At 33.2% G+C, this 18,901-nt stretch overlaps 1 protein-coding gene across 6 annotated transcripts; it reads right to left on the reverse strand.

Moving 5' to 3' along the window:
• Positions 1-6,517: 6,517 nt before the first annotated feature.
• LOC111046404 (gastrula zinc finger protein XlCGF57.1) lies at positions 6,518-18,472 on the reverse strand. 6 transcript variants are annotated; one of them, XM_039444078.1, is made up of 6 exons: positions 16,945-17,099; positions 13,653-13,764; positions 12,665-12,747; positions 11,595-11,739; positions 10,205-10,921; positions 6,579-7,524 (listed from the first exon to the last, which is right to left on the reverse strand). In XM_039444078.1, exons 2-5 carry the CDS (start codon positions 13,762-13,764, stop codon positions 10,251-10,253), a joined length of 1,011 nt encoding a protein of 336 aa, XP_039300012.1. In that variant the 5' UTR covers positions 16,945-17,099; the 3' UTR covers positions 6,579-7,524; positions 10,205-10,250. The 6 variants fall into 6 exon arrangements, with proteins under 6 accessions (XP_039300008.1, XP_039300007.1, XP_039300009.1 ...); XM_039444077.1 differs by lacking the exon at positions 16,945-17,099 and adding an exon at positions 18,381-18,472 and having other exon boundaries at positions 7,389-7,524; XM_039444076.1 differs by lacking the exon at positions 16,945-17,099 and adding an exon at positions 18,295-18,385 and having other exon boundaries at positions 7,389-7,524.
• Positions 18,473-18,901: the final 429 nt, after the last annotated feature.

Consider the following 18,901-nt stretch of genomic DNA (forward strand, 5'->3'; position numbering starts at 1 on the left):
TAAATTCGATCGAAAAAGGTATGCTAGAATTTTTATCTAATATAAGGAAAAATTTCAACAGGATCAAGGAAAATTTTCAATTTTTTTGGGATTGTTTATGTTAGTGTTGATGGAAAAAAGAAGATACGGTATGCGACTTTCAGAAGAAACATGGCAATTGACTTTGACAAGCCTATTAGGTTGGCTCTGAGATTTATGTATATAACATTGTTAGTGTGCCAAATGTTATAGTGATTTACTCACAGGGGAATCTGATCATGTGGAGAGGCTTCTAAGAGATACAGGCGATTGGAGTCAATGTTCTTATAACCTGGTCTGATTTGAAAATTTTATTAATTTTAAAACAAGATTTCATAAAATTACTTTCTGATGAAGAATCATTTTAATGAAATAGATGAATTGGGAATTGATGAACTGACTGATTGTAAAATGGTTTTAAATATTTTAAGTTATTCAATGACAATTCCAAGATAAAAAAGGTATTACTATCTCACGACCTACAATATCAGAGATGAATAGTTAGAAGAAACATACTGTCAGAAGCAACATTGTTTGGTGCCTCAAGGAAGTCACACATATGGTGTGGGCACAGGTAACTGCCTAGGGTGTGCAGGTCACGACATGCATTAGAGTATGCATAAGTGAGAAAATAAGGAGCAAGTGAGGACGTCACTAGCTCGAATGGAACTCCTCAGTCCTCAGCATGTAGCTGAGTGGAAGCACGGCTGTCCGGAACTGCAGAAGCATGGCTGTCTGGCAGGGAGGAGGTGTGTCTGTCCTGAGGTTTGGCTGAGCAGAGTATTGTTCGATTTAGAGGTTTGAGACATCGTTGGTGGGGATGCAATGAAGCCCACAAGGTGGAGGATCAAATGCTGCTATACGTATATATGTGATTGTTCAAGTTTGTTATTCGCCCGAATTAAATTTGGCAATTTAAAAAAAATGTTTGCTCAAAATTAGTAAGAGCAAGAGAAGTCCCGTACTACATTGTGAAGATGATAATAATAATTGTGTACAGGATTAAGAATCAAACCAAAGGTTGTACAAACAATCGTCTATCACTTATCAAGGAAATATGAATATTGGAGACCAATATCCCTAAGGGGGGGATAGTGATGTAGGCTAGCCATACATGGATTTATCATGTGAGCACGGTTTCCAAGGTGACTGTTTTAGCAACGAATGTTTACAAGTAAATAACTAGTTAGAGTTTTAAGTTGAAATTAGAGTTTTTAGTTGGATTTTGATGTTCAAAGATTATGTTATTTTTATTTCTATCTTGTTTGATATAGACTTTTAATAAATAAAGTGACAGTTAAAATAAGCACATATAACAATATAATAACTACAATAATTATAGCTATTATAACTCAAAAACTTATAAGTGAAAATTATACCTTAATATAATAGAAGTTCTTCAATCAGTATTATTCAGTGTTATTATTAATGAGTATTTAAAAAATGAATGAGCATACTATATTATTTCCAACATATTTCATAAAAAATTAAACTCATTTTCAATATACTTGATTACCACACAGTGTTTAAATGCTCCCGCCAGTCAGTTACTGTGATAATTGTAATATTTGAGGTTATACACTCTGAGAAAAACAAACTAGTTTGTTCCTCCAGTATTAATAGGGGAACAGGAGAAACGCCGACAGCGCGCTCGTGGATAAGATGTGTACTCCTCTAGGGAGCACAAAGGCTGAGCAGCTATTATTTGAATGTAAAAATACCTCACTTGCAATTCACTCATTTTAAAAATTATTGGACTGGGAAGGAAATGAAAAATACCTTGAAGTTCAAAAAAGATTGAGTGATATTAGTTGCAATAAAGAATATTTTAATATTGGATTTAATAAATCATAATATTCATTGATTTCCTGGGTGAAGTGGATAGGCTTTACCATTGAGAGGATTGAGTGAATTATTTTTTATTTTCATTACTTAGATACTTGTTGATTGAGATAACAATATTGCCAAGATTTTCTATCAAAGGTTATAGATGGAATTACATGATTTTATTTTTTTCTATCATGTATTACCATACATTGTTTCAGACATTTCAACCTAAAACAGGTTATCCTGTTTTAATGTTTTTCGTATTTATTCATTGATCCACATGTGACTTTTAATGAATTATAATATTATGGTAATGATGAAATACCGTATTAAAGCAGTATATAATAAAAATCTGGTGTGGTGCACTCACACAACTTTCCTTGCCGTTATGAGAACTGATCACCTGACACTAGTGTTCCCGCGCATCTCAAGTCTACTATTCAAAGATTTGAGCCAGCTGGTGACAGGGCAATAACGCTGAAGACACACGAGGTGTGCTTTCTCTTCATAGTGAATCATTTAATAGAATCAACAGTTGCCAACAGTTTGCAATTGGATGATCACATTTTCTCGAATTTCGAGCTTATTTTCAATTTTAGGTGAAAATGTTTCAATATAATAGTTTATGAGCTGCGATCTAATGTTAAAGACGCTGCTAGACCGAATTTGTGTATTCCATTGCATACTCCTGCTTGCAAATATCCCTACATAAATAAATTGTGAATGCAATTCCATAACTGGAGTAAAACAAACCAAATACCTTGGAATATAATGATGGACTCAAGCCTCACTTGGTGTCAGCATATTAATAAATTGAAAAATCACATTAATTCAATATGTCGGGAGTTATATCTCATCCGCTATCTCTTTCCTGAATATATTTTGCGATCTCTATATTATTTTATTACTCGCTGATAGAAAGCAGATTACAATATGGAATCGCAGTATGGGGTGGTGCATACTATTCCACTATCAAACCACTTATTGTAGGACAAAAATATGTCATGAGGACCTTAGCTAAGAAGCACCGTATGACAAGCTCATATCCCTATGTTGAAAGTGAAAGGGCACTTGTTCAAATAATCTTAATGACCTCCAAAATCGGATCACTTTTGGATCGCTGTAGTTGTACAAGTTACACCTGATATGCTGGTACGAGTGTGGCAAGAAATAGATTATCGGTGGTTTGCATGTTGCATTACCAAAGGCTGTCACATCAAACCAAAATAACACCCACACCTTGATCTTGAAGTGTTTTGTAACAAAATGACACCTTTCTCAATTCTGTAAATAATTTCAATAAATATTCATGTGCTTTCAACGTTGTAAAGTCCTTTTTATAAGCATCCTTTCATTTATATTTCAGTAGCAAGTTTCCTCTGCTAAATGTATTAAAAAAGACAATATGACATTTTTTGATACATTTTAAAAAACAAAAACTTATGATCAATATCTATCAAGTTTAGCCTATTTCTTTCCAGTGTTTTTTCAAGGATATTACAACAGTTTTTATTATTTTGAACAATTTTTTTCAATGATAATTCTCTTAATTTGGTTTGACCAAATTTTGTTCAAAGGACATCATGAATGAATAGATTTTCTTTCTATAGTCCAAAGATGAAGAGAGAAAACTGATTTCTCCTTGCAGTTTGTTTCACCGAAAATTTCACAGTTATGAACGGGCGTAGTTTCTACCGTGGACAGGAGGGACACAAAAAAAATGTTCCCCCCCCCCAACAATTTGAGTTTGAATACTCAAGTAAATTTGAAGAAAATTATCAATCAAGTTAAAACTAAGTCTATAAAGCTGGTTGAAATAGTGCTTTATTGGAGCCAAAATTTAAGCAATCTAGCTTGTTATCAGAATAATAATGAGTAGGCCTTCTACAAAATCACTATTTTTTTAAATAATTGAATGACAAATAAAATTCTATTCCATTCTATTTGTTATTTAATCGAAACAAAGTTTTATTGAGAACAAATGTAAAATGTAAATTCTAAACTTGTAATTTATAATTTTTTGGAAATTAATATCTATGACGTGTTCATAACGTCACTGTTCTTGGCTTCTCTAAAAAAATGGTGGCTGGCTATGGAAAGTGTTTTGTGCTCTCTGAATATTTTTCTGTTTAATTGAAATTTATAATGTTTTAATTTGAGATTTGAACAGTTTTATGGTGTTCTAAATTAGTATAATTTTATTTGAGTGTTTACAAGCCTATAGCCATTGTTTTTCAACTATATAAATGGATAAGTATTTTAGCTTATAATGATGCTATATGTTTAAGTGTTGTAAGGTGTTGTTCTGTGGATTTGTGTTGTATATTGCCAAAATTCTTATGAAAATTATAAGTTGGTTTGCTCTGATAACTGGATTTCTTATTCATAAGCAATAGATCCATTCATAATTTATCAAGAATTTATCATTTTGGAGCCGATAACTTTCTTTAGGTTAATAGGTGAGAAATGCTATCCAACCTATTTAGGAGAAAATGGTAGCACAGCAGTAGCTAAGGTGAACGTGTTATTTTTGAGCTAAAAATTTAAGTGGTTTTATTCTTTATTTTGTGAATTAAAAGTTTATTTCATATTTTTACTAAAGTTTTACTATTAATCTATCCACATTTAAAATTGTTTGTTTTATTCTAATCTATATTCTCAGATTTTGATTTGGTGTAGTAAATTGAAATGGACATAACCTATGTATAATATTTGGACAATTTGAATCTAAATTAGGAAATTGAAAAAGTTTTGGGCAATAGCCTGTTTTTTCTTTTCCAATCATTGTTTTGTTTGTGCTAACCTAATGAAGAAATAAAGGAGCAAGCCACATGAGGCTTTTTTCAAAGGAGTCAGCAGGGCAAGAAGCTGTACGATTGGTTTGGCATTTGGGAACCAGCTGATAATCAGCCAATCAGAGAGCTTTCTGCCCTGCTGACTCTCCTGAAAACCACCTCTTTCAGCTTGGCACTCATGTTTCTACAAGATAGTTCTCCTTTCAAGGGCTTCAAACAGGTTATACAATTCACAGTAGTTTGATTTTTGTAATACTGACTCAATTTCAGTACTGATACAAAACATGTTATGCACTTATGCATTTATGTTAGCACTGAAAAATGTGAAAACCTTGCAGGAAAGTGTGTTGACTGTCAATCCCGATTAAATGCCATGAAAACCAATCAGAGAAGCCTTCTCTAATTGGTTCTTGAGGAGTTTAACCATGATTAAAAATTCAACAGACTTTTGTGCAACCAAGCCTAATTCTTTGTTATGGTGGTGTAATTTTTTCTACATAAATTCTTGAATTCTCAATTCTCAACAGTGAAACATAATCTATTTTATGGCACATGGCTTTTCGAATATTTATGTGAAAATACATTATGTCACATGAAAATATTAATACAACTCAAACCCCCAGTTGCACATATGTCTGTTAACATTGAATCACGATAAAATGCTATAATTTAATCAAGATTAGCGCTAACCGATGCATTTAGGTTGCACAAAACAGAAATTTCAAGCGATAATGCTGATTAAACTAACTGGTGTAAAAAAATTTAAATTCTGATTAGTTGGCACCATTTTAACAGCGATTAGCTGAAATGAAGAAAATTTGGTTGCACAAAGGTAAAAATCAAAAAATAATGCCAGTTAAACTAATCGACATAGAAAAATTTCAACAGACCATTCACGGGGAATTGAATCCAACTAATGCCAATTAGGTACCTACTGATAGCTGTCTTCCAATTAGTTTTTGGTAAAAGAACTACAGAATTCAAAGTATAACCTAATATATGTATGAATTTCATCAGTTAATAAAATAGAGAAGTGTATTTAGCTGATATTAGCATTCAAATTAGATTCTGATTTTCTAGGTTAGTTTTCAATCTGGTTCATCTGCAGATAGCATGACACTGGCGACAGGCAGGAAATTTTTATGGCACATGGGTAATAAATAGTCACCCCTTCAATAACATAACCTCACTTTTGTGCCATTTGTTCATAACTTGAACCAGTTATAGAATAATAATATAAAATATAGAATAATACAATAATAATATAAAAAATAGAATAATAATTCTATAACTGGTTTAAGGTTCAGAATAATAGCATCTGTTGGTTAAACTACAGTGGTGCCAGATTGTGAAACCATTGAAATCTTGGTTAGTTAACCGGAAAACTTAATCAGGATTAAAAACTAACCAATCTTTGAGGAACAGAAATGAATCTGTAAAACTAACGCTGATTTGTTAATTGGTGTTAATGTCCATATTTAACAGACCTATGTGCAACTGGCCAAAAGAATTTTAAAGCTTAATGCCAAAAACACCTTCTTTACATCAAAATTATGATACAAATGATGTTCTTAAATAAGAATTAAATATTGAAAATTGAAACAAGACTGAATAAGAGAAAAAAGTGTTATTCTTCATGAAATTTGAAAGAAGACTAGTTGTTGGACAAGCCTATTGTTGTACCCCAATCGTTTTCATATGATGTTTGATAATGTTTCACAAATGAATGAAATTAATCAATTTTTGAAGCCAGAAAGGGAGAACTAACCTCCTTCATGAAAGATTCCACTGCAGGATTTACCCACCAAGTTTCTACTTGTTAATAAAATAATTGTATCAATTGAAGATGTAGGTTTAAATAAAGTTGGATAAGAGAGTGAGAATTGACAAAATCATGATTAAAACAAGACTGTGCAGGCGGAACAATAATGACAACAGTTTATATCACCAATCACCACAGTTTACAAAAGCTTCTGTAATTAGAGCTATAATTCTATGAAGCTGTAGTAGGTGAACATTATAAATGCTTAGCTAGGAGTTGTTTCTCCTGTATGTGTTCTGGTATGTTTTTTCAAATTACCTAACAAAGCACTTTTGAAGTCACAAAAATTGCAGCTGAAAGGTTTTTCTCCAGTATGTGTTCTGATATGTACTTTTAAAGAACCTAACCTAGCACTTTTAAAATCACAAAATTCGCAGCTGAAAGGTTTTTCTCCAGTATGTGTTCTGATATGTGCTTTCAAATGACGTAACTTAGCACTTTTGTAGTCACAAAACTTGCAGCTGAAAGGTTTTTCTCCAGTATGTGTTCTGATATGTTCTTTTAAATTACTTAACCTAGCACTTTTGTAGTCACAAAACTCGCAACTGAAAGGTTTTTCTGCTGTATGAGTTCTGATATGTCTTTTCAAATCACCTGACTGAGCACTTTTGAAGTCACATAACTTGCAGCTGAAAGGTTTTTCTGCTGTATGTATTCTGATAATATGTACTTTCAAATTACCTAATCTGGCACTTTTGTAGTCACAAAACTCGCAGCTGAAAGGTTTTTCTCCAGTATGTGTTGTGATATGATTTTTCAGATGATCAGAATCAGCACTTTTGAAGTCACAAAAACCGCAGCTGAAAGGTTTTTCTCCAGTGTGTTTTCGAATGTGTCTCTTCAAATTACTAAACCATGGTGTCTTAAAGCTACAGTGAGCACAGCTGTAGAGCTTGATCTTTTTGCCAGTCACAGATGACTTAGTGCACTTTTCCACTGGAGAGATTGAATGCTCATTCAGTCCACCCACTTCTGTTGCATCGTCTCGGCCCGATGTGCTGCAGTTTGAAGACCACATCTCTGGTTCACTCTTCACTGCACATCGTTCAGCCTCCTGCTCATCTGCAATCATCAATAAAGCAACTTGTAGATTACGAAAACAGGATACTATTTTATAGTTACATCTATGTTTGGAAGTGAGTTTTGTGTTATCACCTCCTATAGTAGACAGCTGTGTTCAAAGTCCTCCCAGCATATCTGATACAATATTATCAATTCTTAGTTCTCGGTAATAATGATTAATTTCAGATAATTTTTTTTTGTCAAAAGGCTTTTTTGTGAAATTTGATATCAAATTTTCAGGTAGTTACATAGAAACAATGATAATAGATGTAAAAGTTATCAGAGGTAATTAATGAGATTAAAGAAGTTCAAATCTATAAAAAGTGTAGGCAATCTTTAGATTTATAAAGGTGATTTTATGTGATAGTATGAACACATTACTTCTAACATACTACTCATTTGTTCCATAGATGTGCATGGTTGACATGTGACAGACAGCCCATTCAGGAGTAGCATTTACACAGGAGTTCCACTCCCAAACATCAAACCACTTCATGTGAGAGAGCTGGCCACAATCTCATCACCCAAAAAAGGAGTGCACAGGGTCTACAAAGGTATAAAAATATTTATTGCTCCGACCTAAGAAGCTTGGAGTATGAGGTTCCCCTAGGCCCCATCCAAGGTCCTTTACTATTCTTGTTAACTACAGGTATGCCAAGGATGGTCCAAGATGGAGCAATTGACAGATTGACAATCTGTCTATATGCTGATGATACTTATATAATATTCTCTGGTAGATCAGTTCAGGATGTAGAAATCTTATCTGCTATTGGACTAGCCTCTATTAAAAATAATCTTAATTATCGTTATAATCTTATTTTGAATTCAAGAAAATCAATAATAATTATCTCATTTATGACAAAAACAAAATCTATATCCTGGGGTGGAATTGAATGATGAAATTTTAGCTACAGAAGATAGTACAAAGTTTTTAGGCCTATTGTGGATTGTAATCTCACATGGGATAATCATGTTTGCCATGTTATGAAAAAAATTATCTTCAACTTGGTGCCAACCTAACAAAGTCAACTCAACTTAATGCCAACCTGACAAAATTATTAATTTAGTTATCTGTTAACAACTGTTTCGAAGAGGTACTCTCTCTAGATTATAGTTCTATATTAACATATGGTATGGACATTTTTCAATTATAATTGAGAGAATAAGAAGAATATACATGCTAAAAGACGAACTCTAAATCCTTAAAAACCATCCTTAGAGTTAAAATATTGCCAAAAGATTTCTTAGTGCGCCTCTAAAGGGCCTATGTTCAGTTGGACCTAACAAATTTGAACGTTTTTGGTCCAGTAGATTTTTAGTTCTGCGAGTGAGTGAGTGAGTCAGTCAGTGAGTGAGTGCCATTTCGCTTTTATATATATATATAGATTGAAAAATATAATCCTTTACTTAATAAAATATAATTGATTATTTTATATGAGAAAGAAATGTTAATATTACATCTATAAACCCATATCAGCTACCATCTATAGAAGGCATTGACAAAACAGAGGATCGGCAACGTTTTTCTCCCATTTTTCTCCACTGTTATTATAAAGTGGACCTCACTATAGCATTTGGGGAGTCCCATCTCACAAGGTGTCAAACTATTAACCCGATAAACTGCAAAACTTTAATAAATAACACTAAACTCATTTTATCAAAGACCATATATGCCAAATGTGCATGGATTACTGCAAGATGTACAGTTTCAATGTTTGGACACTACATACACCGGAATTTTGCTTTAAAGCATGAAGACCAGGGTAATTTTTTTCATAACATGGCAAACATGATTATCCCATGTGAGATTACAATCCACAATAGGCCTAAAAACGTTGTACTATCTTCTATAGCTAAAATTTCATCATTCAATTCCACCCCAGGATATAGATTTTGTTTTTGTCATAAATGAGATAATAACTTATTTACTAATTACTTATTTACTTATTAACTTTAACTTATTCAAATATTTTAAAAAGTCACATCAATTTCCATTGAAGGAAAACTTCATCTGAAAATATCTCTCACAATCAACTTGCCGATCTTGGGCAGAACTTAGGCATCTTATCTTGAGGCGAAACTTAACTTGCAATACAACATATTAATACCTCAGCTGAGTCTGTGTACCAAGTTTGAACATTTTCTGCCAGAGGTATAAATATGTTGTATTGCAAGTTAAGTTTCGCCTCAAGATAAGATGCCTAAGTTCTGCCCAAGATCGGCAAGTTGATTGTGAGAGATATTTTCAGATGAAGTTTTCCTTCAATGGAAATTGATGTGACTTTTTAAAATATTTGAATAAGTTCAAAAATTCTAAGCAAATTATCAGATTATTAGTAGGTATTTTGGTTTTGTACAAGAATCTCATAATTACTGTATTTTATGGATTGAATATTTGTATATAGGTACCTTAATATGACATACCAAACCTCAACACAGGCCTAGCATAATGAGGAGAGCACTTATCTAATTGAATTATTATGTTATTGTTTGTAAAATTATACAATGGAGTGAGTATAAAGTGATTTTTAATACAGGTGTGTTTTAAAATGTTTAGCTACAAGTTGATTCCCCAGTATATCTTCTAATTTATGTGCTTTCAAATTACCAAACTCAGCTATTTTTGTCACAAAGCTAGGAGTTAGAAGGTGCTTCTCCAGTATGCTGTTTTCCAAATTACCTGATCTAGCACTTTTGTAGTCACAAAACTCGCAGCCAAAAGGTTTTCAACCAGTATGTTTTCTGATATTATGTTCTTTCAAATGACATGACTGAGCACATTTGTAGTCACAAAACTCGCAGCTGAAAGGTTTTTCTCCAGTATGTGTTCTGATATGTGCTTTCAAATGACCTAACCTAGCACTTTTGTAGTCACAAAACTTGCAGCTGAAAGGTTTTTCTCCAGTATGTGTTCGGATATGGTCTTTCAAAGTACCTAACCTAGCACTTTTGTAGTCACAAAACTCGCAACTGAAAGGTTTTTCTGCTGTATGAGTTCTGATATGTCTTTTCATATTATCTAACTTAGCACTTTTGAAGTCACAAAACTCGCAGCTGAAAGGTTTTTCTCCTGTATGTGTTCTGGTATGTGTTTTCAAATGACCTAACCTAGCACTTTTGTAGTCGCAAAACTTGCAATTGAATGGTTTTTCTCCAGTGTGTTTTCTAATGTGTCTCTTGAAATCAGTTGACCTTGCTGTTTCATAGCTACAGTGAGCACAGCTGTGAAGTTTGATCTTTTTGCCAGCCACAGATGACTCAGTGCACTTCACTGGAGAGATTGAATGCTCATTCAGTCCACCCACTTCTGTTGCATAGTCTCGGCCAGATGTGCTGCCGTTTGAAGGCCACATCTCTGGTTCACTCTTCACTGAACTTCCTTCAGCCGCTTGCTCCTCTGCAATAATCAATAATGCTACTCGTAAATTATGAAAAGATGATATTATATAGTGACATTCACGCTAGAAAGTGAGTGAAAATGATAGGATAACTGATATGACAATTTTGTGTTACAACCACCTTCTATAATAGGTAACTCTGATTCAAGTCTTCCCAGAATATCTGATATGATATTAAATGTTGATTATTGCAAATAATACATAGGCCTAATGTAGAGTGTCCCAAAATTGAAGTGCCAAACTTCGGGAGTAGGTTCTATGGGTCATTTATGGTACATTTTGTAAGTGATAAAATATTCTAATTGTTCATTATATTTCTCCATAGTCAATGTCAATGGTGATAATTATCCATAGTGATAATGGAATTAGTTATCAGAGGTAATTAATGAAAATGGAGAAGTTCAAATTGATAAAAATTTGTAGACAAACATCTTTAGATTGATTTGTAATTTTATGGATTAGTCATTACATCTAACACACTACACATTTGTTCTGTATATGTGCATGGTTGACATGTGGCAGACAGCTCATTCAGCAATAGCATTTTTACAGGAGTCCCACTCCCAAACATAAACCACTTTATGTGAGAAAGCTGACCACAATCTAATCACCCAAAAAAGGAGTGTAGACCCTGGTCAATCAAGAATCGGGTAGTGATAGAATGCATCTCACCATATGCCTCCTCTTTGATGAAGATCATGTTGTAGCCAGGGATTAGATAATGTTGTTGGCTGCAATCATCTTCCACTGCAGCTGGTTGCTGGCTGCTATCATCCTCCTCCTCCTCCGCCTCCATTTTAACATTAACAGTCGCCATCTGCAACACATACACATTCACAATCAATAGCAGGACTAATTATTATAGACTACATTATTCACGGTGGTTTATGAGGGGGATAATTTTAGATGACTAGCAGATTGTATTGTAGAAGGGTTGGTATAACAGTAGGTGAATAGCTTTTCTATGATGTAAAATGAGAATACAAAGTGTAGGAATTGAAAGTGGTATCCAGCCAAAAGCTGTATTGCAAAAATCCAATAACTACAAGTGATTTTTAATACTGCTAACCAGTCTTTTAATAATAAATTATTAAAACAGAAATTCAGATGTTATTCAACTGCTTGACTTGAAATTTTGAATGAAAATTCTTGATTTACTAGGGATGATTGTAGGCCTATTTCCATTTTTATTCATCAATTAATAATAATATTGATAATAAAACAAATTTATCAATTTTTGATACCATGTCTACATAGGATGAAAAGCCCATCCAAAAGTATTTATATTGTAAATTATTACAATTATCAATATTTTTAATAGCAAGTGGTAAAAACAAGGTAAGAGGATGTAAATAGGCTATAAAAATGAATTCAATCCATTTTTGCTTTCTACAGACCCTTGCAGACCACAGGTAAAACCTGTTCCTAAATAAATGAAATATGAATATATCTATATATTCTGTGGGAAACATGTTTTCAATATGACTTTTTAAGACATGAAAGACTTGAGTTGAAATAATTGAAACAGACCCTTCAAAAATTGGTAACAGATTCTATATAGAACGGAAAAACAACATAATCAAAAGACACACAAGTCAAAATGTTGTTGGAAGCCTCAGTGAAAATATGTATGGTACACAACAGTTGACAAGATTCCACTTGACAACAAGAAATTACAAATAGTCTCGAATACAGTTTATAGGCAAATGGAAATAACTTTCAAACAGACACACTCCTCTTACCTGGTATGGACACAACTTCTGTTGATTGCAGCCTTCAAACGAATCCTCTAACCTTACTAATACTTTTTCAACTATTCTACCACCTGAAATACAAACAAGCACATGAGATTCACTCCAGTGTTGCAAACAGAGTCAACACAAGATTAAGGAAATTTAGTATGTTGAACGATAAGTAAATTTAGTAAATAAGGATATTTGAGGTAAGTCAAGAGAAAAGGCCGGGAAGAGAACATAAAAAGAATGGGAAAGTTCAAGGAGAGGCGGAAGAGGAGGAGGAGTAGAAAGAGGAGATGGAGGATGATGTAGAGGGTGGAGAGGATGTGGTAAGAAAGGAAGAGGAGGTAAAAGAAAAGTAGGAGGAAGAGATAGAGGACCAGTAGGAGGATGAGGATATGGGAGAGAAGTAAGATGTGGATGAGAAGAAGGAAGAAGAGGAAGAAGTGGAAGAATATGAGGAGAAGGAGAAGGATGGGAGAGAGTACAATGAGGAGGAGAGAATTCAAAGTAAAACCCAAGAACTAAAAGTTCCATATAATATTGTTCAGTTGAGTATCTGTACACATTGTCAATTATTAAAATATATTTAATAATGAAAAAAATATTCCATGGCATATCAAATCTATTGAATTCAGGATTGATCATAAATATCAATGAAAAATATATAAATATCAGTTCTGATAGTTAACCTGGTAAGATAACTTGCATCACAGCTATCTACTATGGAAAACATTGAGAATAGAATAAGTGGCAACAATACGTTCCTATCATTTCCACTGATTTCATAGGGTGAATGTCACAACAGTGTTTGCACACCCTACTGTCAGCTACTCTCATTTCAGGAGATTTCTTAATATTGATGAGACAGGCACTGTGATTGGTGCAGTTGAAGGCTACTTGAACACACAGCTAATGCAAATTTAAAAAATGCAGATACAAGTTGAATTATAGATTACATACTGCACATCAACAATGTTATCACTATACTTACCACACACTTCTCTTTCAATGGCCTTAGTCAACCTGGAATCTGATTTTCCACTCAATGAATTGTGCTCTGAGACTGGTGATTGGCTATCTGTTCTCTGGTCACATGTGGACATCTGCAATTAATTAGAATGGTTCCAGTTACCAAAAACAAAGTGGCTTCAATTATTGAAAACTAACAAAATGAATAACTGAATAGGAATCTATTCAAGCAGTGACATTAATCTATTGATCATGAGATACTTGTTCAATTTGAGAGCCTCTGACATGACCTAAACTACGGTTTCCAGGCAGCTCAGATCAACGACTTAATGTGTCCATCTACTAAAACATGGGCGTGGATGAGGAAAATATCTTGCCCATGCCGGGATTCGAACCCAGGTCTCTGAATTATGAAGCCAGCATCTGATCCACTTGACTATAACCACTCCTTCAGATCAGATGAATCTACTCCCATTCAGATCCTGGAGAATGAGAAAATATACCATGGTAGCGCCTATTGGGCATTCTTTATGTTCCAAATTTCACTTCTTAGGCCCGGTTGCACAAAAGCCGATTAAATCTTAACCATGATTAATTTAGGAGAACCAATCAGAGAAGGCGTTTTTGAAAAGTCTCTGATTGGTTCTCGTGGAATTGAATGCCAGTTAAAGTTTAACCGGCTTTTAAGCAACCGGGCCTTATTGAAGCTTATAGTCCACATAGCTATTTTCGTAAAGCTATCCAAGGTATGTGATGCTAGTAGTCTCTTATACTGTGCCGTTCATACACTCTCACCTTGAGATTTGGAACCTGAAATCCCTATACAATAAAATATATTTTATGCTATTTTTTCTCTACTCTGGTAATTATGTACCATGATTTAGGGTAAACAAGTCTATTTGAATTATATTACATTATATTGTTTCTGACTTATTATTCTTTCTATGACTTTCTGATATTATTGTTGACTTAGGTTTGACTGATCCGCATAGTCTAATTTATCCTTCAAGGATAATTCATAGTAGCTTCTGTCAATATCCATTGGAGCATCCAAGAACGCCTCAAATTCTTCCTTGATCTGCAATCCATTCAAAGTCTCTTCAAAAAGGTGAATGGAATTATTATATTTATCAGTAAACCTCCAATCAGAGAACACCGCGAACAGTGACACAGACTGTGACTATTACAATATTGAAGATTGTTGAATGTAATTACTAGAGATACAAACGATTGTGAAGATTACTGTGATAATAAATGAAATAATAAAAAAATACTAATTGAATCTATGATTCACCTTTCATTTGAACACTATACCCTACTGCTTTAATTTTAGAGAATAAGTTTTGAGACACTTATACACGGAATAAAAAAAAGAAGACTTGGACAAAATATCTGTGTTGCAGAATTTTGATGTTCTCATGCATGCTCATTTGACTGTTTAATATAATTATTCAATTTGCCAAGAATGTCAATACAGAATTGTCAAATTGTAAATAGATCAATCAGTATATAGGTTTGAATGAAACTATACTTTTAACAATGAAAATTACAAAAGCATTATCGATTATGCTTGGATTGATTTGAAACACTTTTATACTGTCCATGAGTTTACAGTTTCAAATATTTCTTTATCGTCTGATCATCTGTCAATTGAGATATATATTGACTTGGTTGATGATTTAGAAACTTCAATACTAGAGCCCGAGAGTTATAAAACTATTTCTTTCAGACGTTGTTGCTATCTCCTATATTGAATCTTCAACTCAATGCATTTATTTATTTGAAGAAGAATTACTGGGATACAATTAAAATTATAAAAGATTTATATTTGAATAAAGTTAAAGACGACATAAGAGTCATTAAAAATCCCTATGAGTTTTGGACAGAACTTAAATATTTCAAGGGTGGAATTAAGCAAGTTAACTGTGTTTCTTTGGAATCTTGGTCACGCTTTCTTGGCAGTAAATATGCAGGTGAGAGGAAACAATTGCTTGTGTTAAGTGATGCTAGACACCCCTTTCTGGATAGAGAATTCACTTTGTGGCAGTTAGATCAGGTGATATCTAAATCCAAGAACAAAAAACCACCTGTTGTCGATGGAATACATTATGAGTTTTTCAAGGCTCTACCAATGAAATGGAGAGATTATTTGCTAAATTTATTCAATAAAATAGTACTTATGGAGGAGGTACGCCAGGAATTGTCTAAGATTGTCATGTTTTTCCTATATAAGAAGGGAGATAAGTATGACCTTAATAAAAGTCCATTTTTGTTCTCCTGCTATTTGAGAAATATTGAGTCCTTTTTCAGGGGAAGAGACATCCATGGCATTCCATCAACAAGTTATTGTTTGCTGATGATATTGTCATCTTAGCAGATAGTGAGGTGGACCTGTGTAACAAGCTGCAATTGGATTCCAAATGCCCATTGTCAAAGTCCATTGTATCACTCAATTGCGAATGGCCACTAATGCATCTATATACTTGTATGTTGATAATAGAGGCACAAAATTGAACTGCATGTCAAATTGTCCTATTTGTAATATTCTTGAGAGAGAAGATATAGAACATTCCTTAGTACGTTGTCCAATGTATAACTACTCTATTCGTTCCTACTTTCTTGGCGAATTTATCCAAAATGTTGTGTCAAATGTCGACAAAGTAATGATACTTCTATAAAATTTGAGTGAGAGGAAAATAAATAGAGTATTCCTTTAAGCAGTAAAAGCAATTGAAATTCGCTCCTTGATTTGTAGTGATGTAGGTGATTTCACAAGTAGGATTTTCTGTAACTCATAGAAATATGTGTAATGATTGTTATTGCATGCCCCGAAGTAGACATTAGGCCTACATTTTTTTGGCTTAAAAAAATTGAATTCCACCCAAGAGTAGTGTAGTCTTATTGTAAATAAAGTAATTCGTTCTGACTTAACTACCATCATTATTCTCTTTAGCATGCCTGTAAATTTATTCAATGGCTTGAAATCTTGTATTTCAAATTCAAAGTAATAACATGTAAATATGTATTAGCCTATGTATCAATCAATTGCTCAACGATGCTTTCAAACCTCAATTTAACATGCTATAGGATATAAATAATTATTATATTAATAAATAATACCAAAATTATTTTTATCATGTTTTTTTTAAATAGGTCCTACTGAGTTTTAGGTTATGTACGTCTATTGTGGTTTACTGCTTATACAATTTCCAAGTATAGGCTACTTACTTCTGACTCCATTTTAGTATTTTATATTGAAATTTAGTTTTATTATTGATAATTGATATTGGGCTAAGACAAAATAAGCTACTTACCAAACTATTATAAATTAATTGAAATACAGCCAAATGGGGAGTTGCGATACCATAGCACAGAATACATACAGAAGGGTGACTTCCAATCTAATAATGCACTTTACATGGCACCAAGACCAACTTGAGTGCACCGAGACCGCGCCATCTTTATAGAAATTAAATTTACCGCTTAATATTTAGAAACACTCAAATCCAAGAACAAAAAACCACCTGTTGTCGATGGAATACATTATGAGTTTTTCAAGGCTCTACCAATGAAATGGAGAGATTATTTGCTAAATTTATTCAATAAAATAGTACTTATGGAGGAGGTACGCCAGGAATTGTCTAAGATTGTCATGTTTTTCCTATATAAGAAGGGAGATAAGTATGACCTTAATAAAAGTCCATTTTTGTTCTCCTGCTATTTGAGAAATATTGAGTCCTTTTTCAGGGGAAGAGACATCCATGGCATTCCATCAACAAGTTATTGTTTGCTGATGATATTGTAATCTTAGCAGATAGTGAGGTGGACCTGTGTAACAAGCTGCAATTGGATTCCAAATGCCCATTGTCAAAGTCCATTGTATCACTCAATTGCGAATGGCCACTAATGCATCTATATACTTGTATGTTGATAATAGAGGCACAAAATTGAACTGCATGTCAAATTGTCCTATTTGTAATATTCTTGAGAGAGAAGATATAGAACATTCCTTAGTACGTTGTCTAATGTATAACTACTCTATTCGTTCCTACTTTCTTGGCGAATTTATCCAAAATGTTGTGTCAAATGTCGACAAAGTAATGATACTTCTATAAAATTTGAGTGAGAGGAAAATAAATAGAGTATTCCTTTATGCAGTAAAAGCAATTGAAATTCGCTCCTTGATTTGTAGTGATGTAGGTGATTTCACAAGTAGGATTTTCTGTAACTCATAGAAATATGTGTAATGATTGTTATTGCATGCCCCGAAGTAGACATTAGGCCTACATTTTTTTGGCTTAAAAAATTGAATTCCACCCAAGACAATTGTAGTCTTATTGTAAATAAAGTAATTCGTTCTGACTTAACTACCATCATTATCCTCTTTAGCATGTCTGTAAATTTATTCAATGGCTTGAAATCTTGTATTTCAAATTCAAAGTAATAACATGTAAATATGTATTAGCCTATGTATCAATCAATTGCTCAACGATGCTTTCAAGCCTCAATTTAACATGCTATAGGATATAAATAATTATTACATTAATAAATAATACCAAAATTATTTTTATCATGTTTTTTTTAAATAGGTCCTACTGAGTTTTAGGTTATGTACGTCTATTGTGGTTTACTGCTTATACAATTTCCAAGTATAGGCTACTTACTTCTGACTCCATTTTAGTATTTTATATTGAAATTTAGTTTTATTATTGATAATTGATATTGGGCTAAGACAAAATGAGCTACTTACCAAACTATTATAAATTAATTGAAATACAGCCAAATGGGGAGTTACGATACCATAGCACAGAATACATACAGAAGGATGACTTCCAATCTAATAATGCACTTTACATGGCACCAAGACCAACTTGAGTGCACCGAGACCGCGCCATCTTTATAGAAATTAAATTTACCGCTTAATATTTAGAAACACTCAAATCCAAGAATTGCTACTTTTGTTCTTATTTTTAAAACATACCTTGAAATTTATCAATTCGAATCAATACATCATGTGATATTATGAAAAGTTGATTTATTCAGTGATTGGAAAAACTTTCATAAATTCTGATACAAGCTAAATTTCGACAAGGCGACAAAGTTGGACAGCTGATGTAATATGATGGAAGCAAAGAATGAAGTAACTTATTTGCATGTAAGTAGTATTCGTTTAAAATTTAACAGCTGACTCATCCCTACTAATAGTATCTCCACTGTATCACCTATTATAATTGTATTGACAGTGCAAAGTCAGGTCTAAGATTCAAGTCG

The sequence above is a fragment of the Nilaparvata lugens genome, unplaced genomic scaffold (assembly GCF_014356525.2).
Source record: "Nilaparvata lugens isolate BPH unplaced genomic scaffold, ASM1435652v1 scaffold2696, whole genome shotgun sequence".
Lineage (NCBI taxonomy): Eukaryota > Metazoa > Arthropoda > Insecta > Hemiptera > Delphacidae > Nilaparvata > Nilaparvata lugens.

Excerpts from the sequence above, each read along its gene's own strand:
- LOC111046404 (XM_039444073.1), bottom strand. Across the intron at positions 12,748-13,652 it reads CATTGAAAGAGAAGTGTGTG|GTGGTAGAATAGTTGAAAAA; the intron begins GTAAGTATAGTG and ends TTTGTATTTCAG. Across the intron at positions 7,525-11,594 it reads CATCAAAGAGGAGGCATATG|ATGAGCAGGAGGCTGAACGA; the intron begins GTGAGATGCATT and ends TGATGATTGCAG.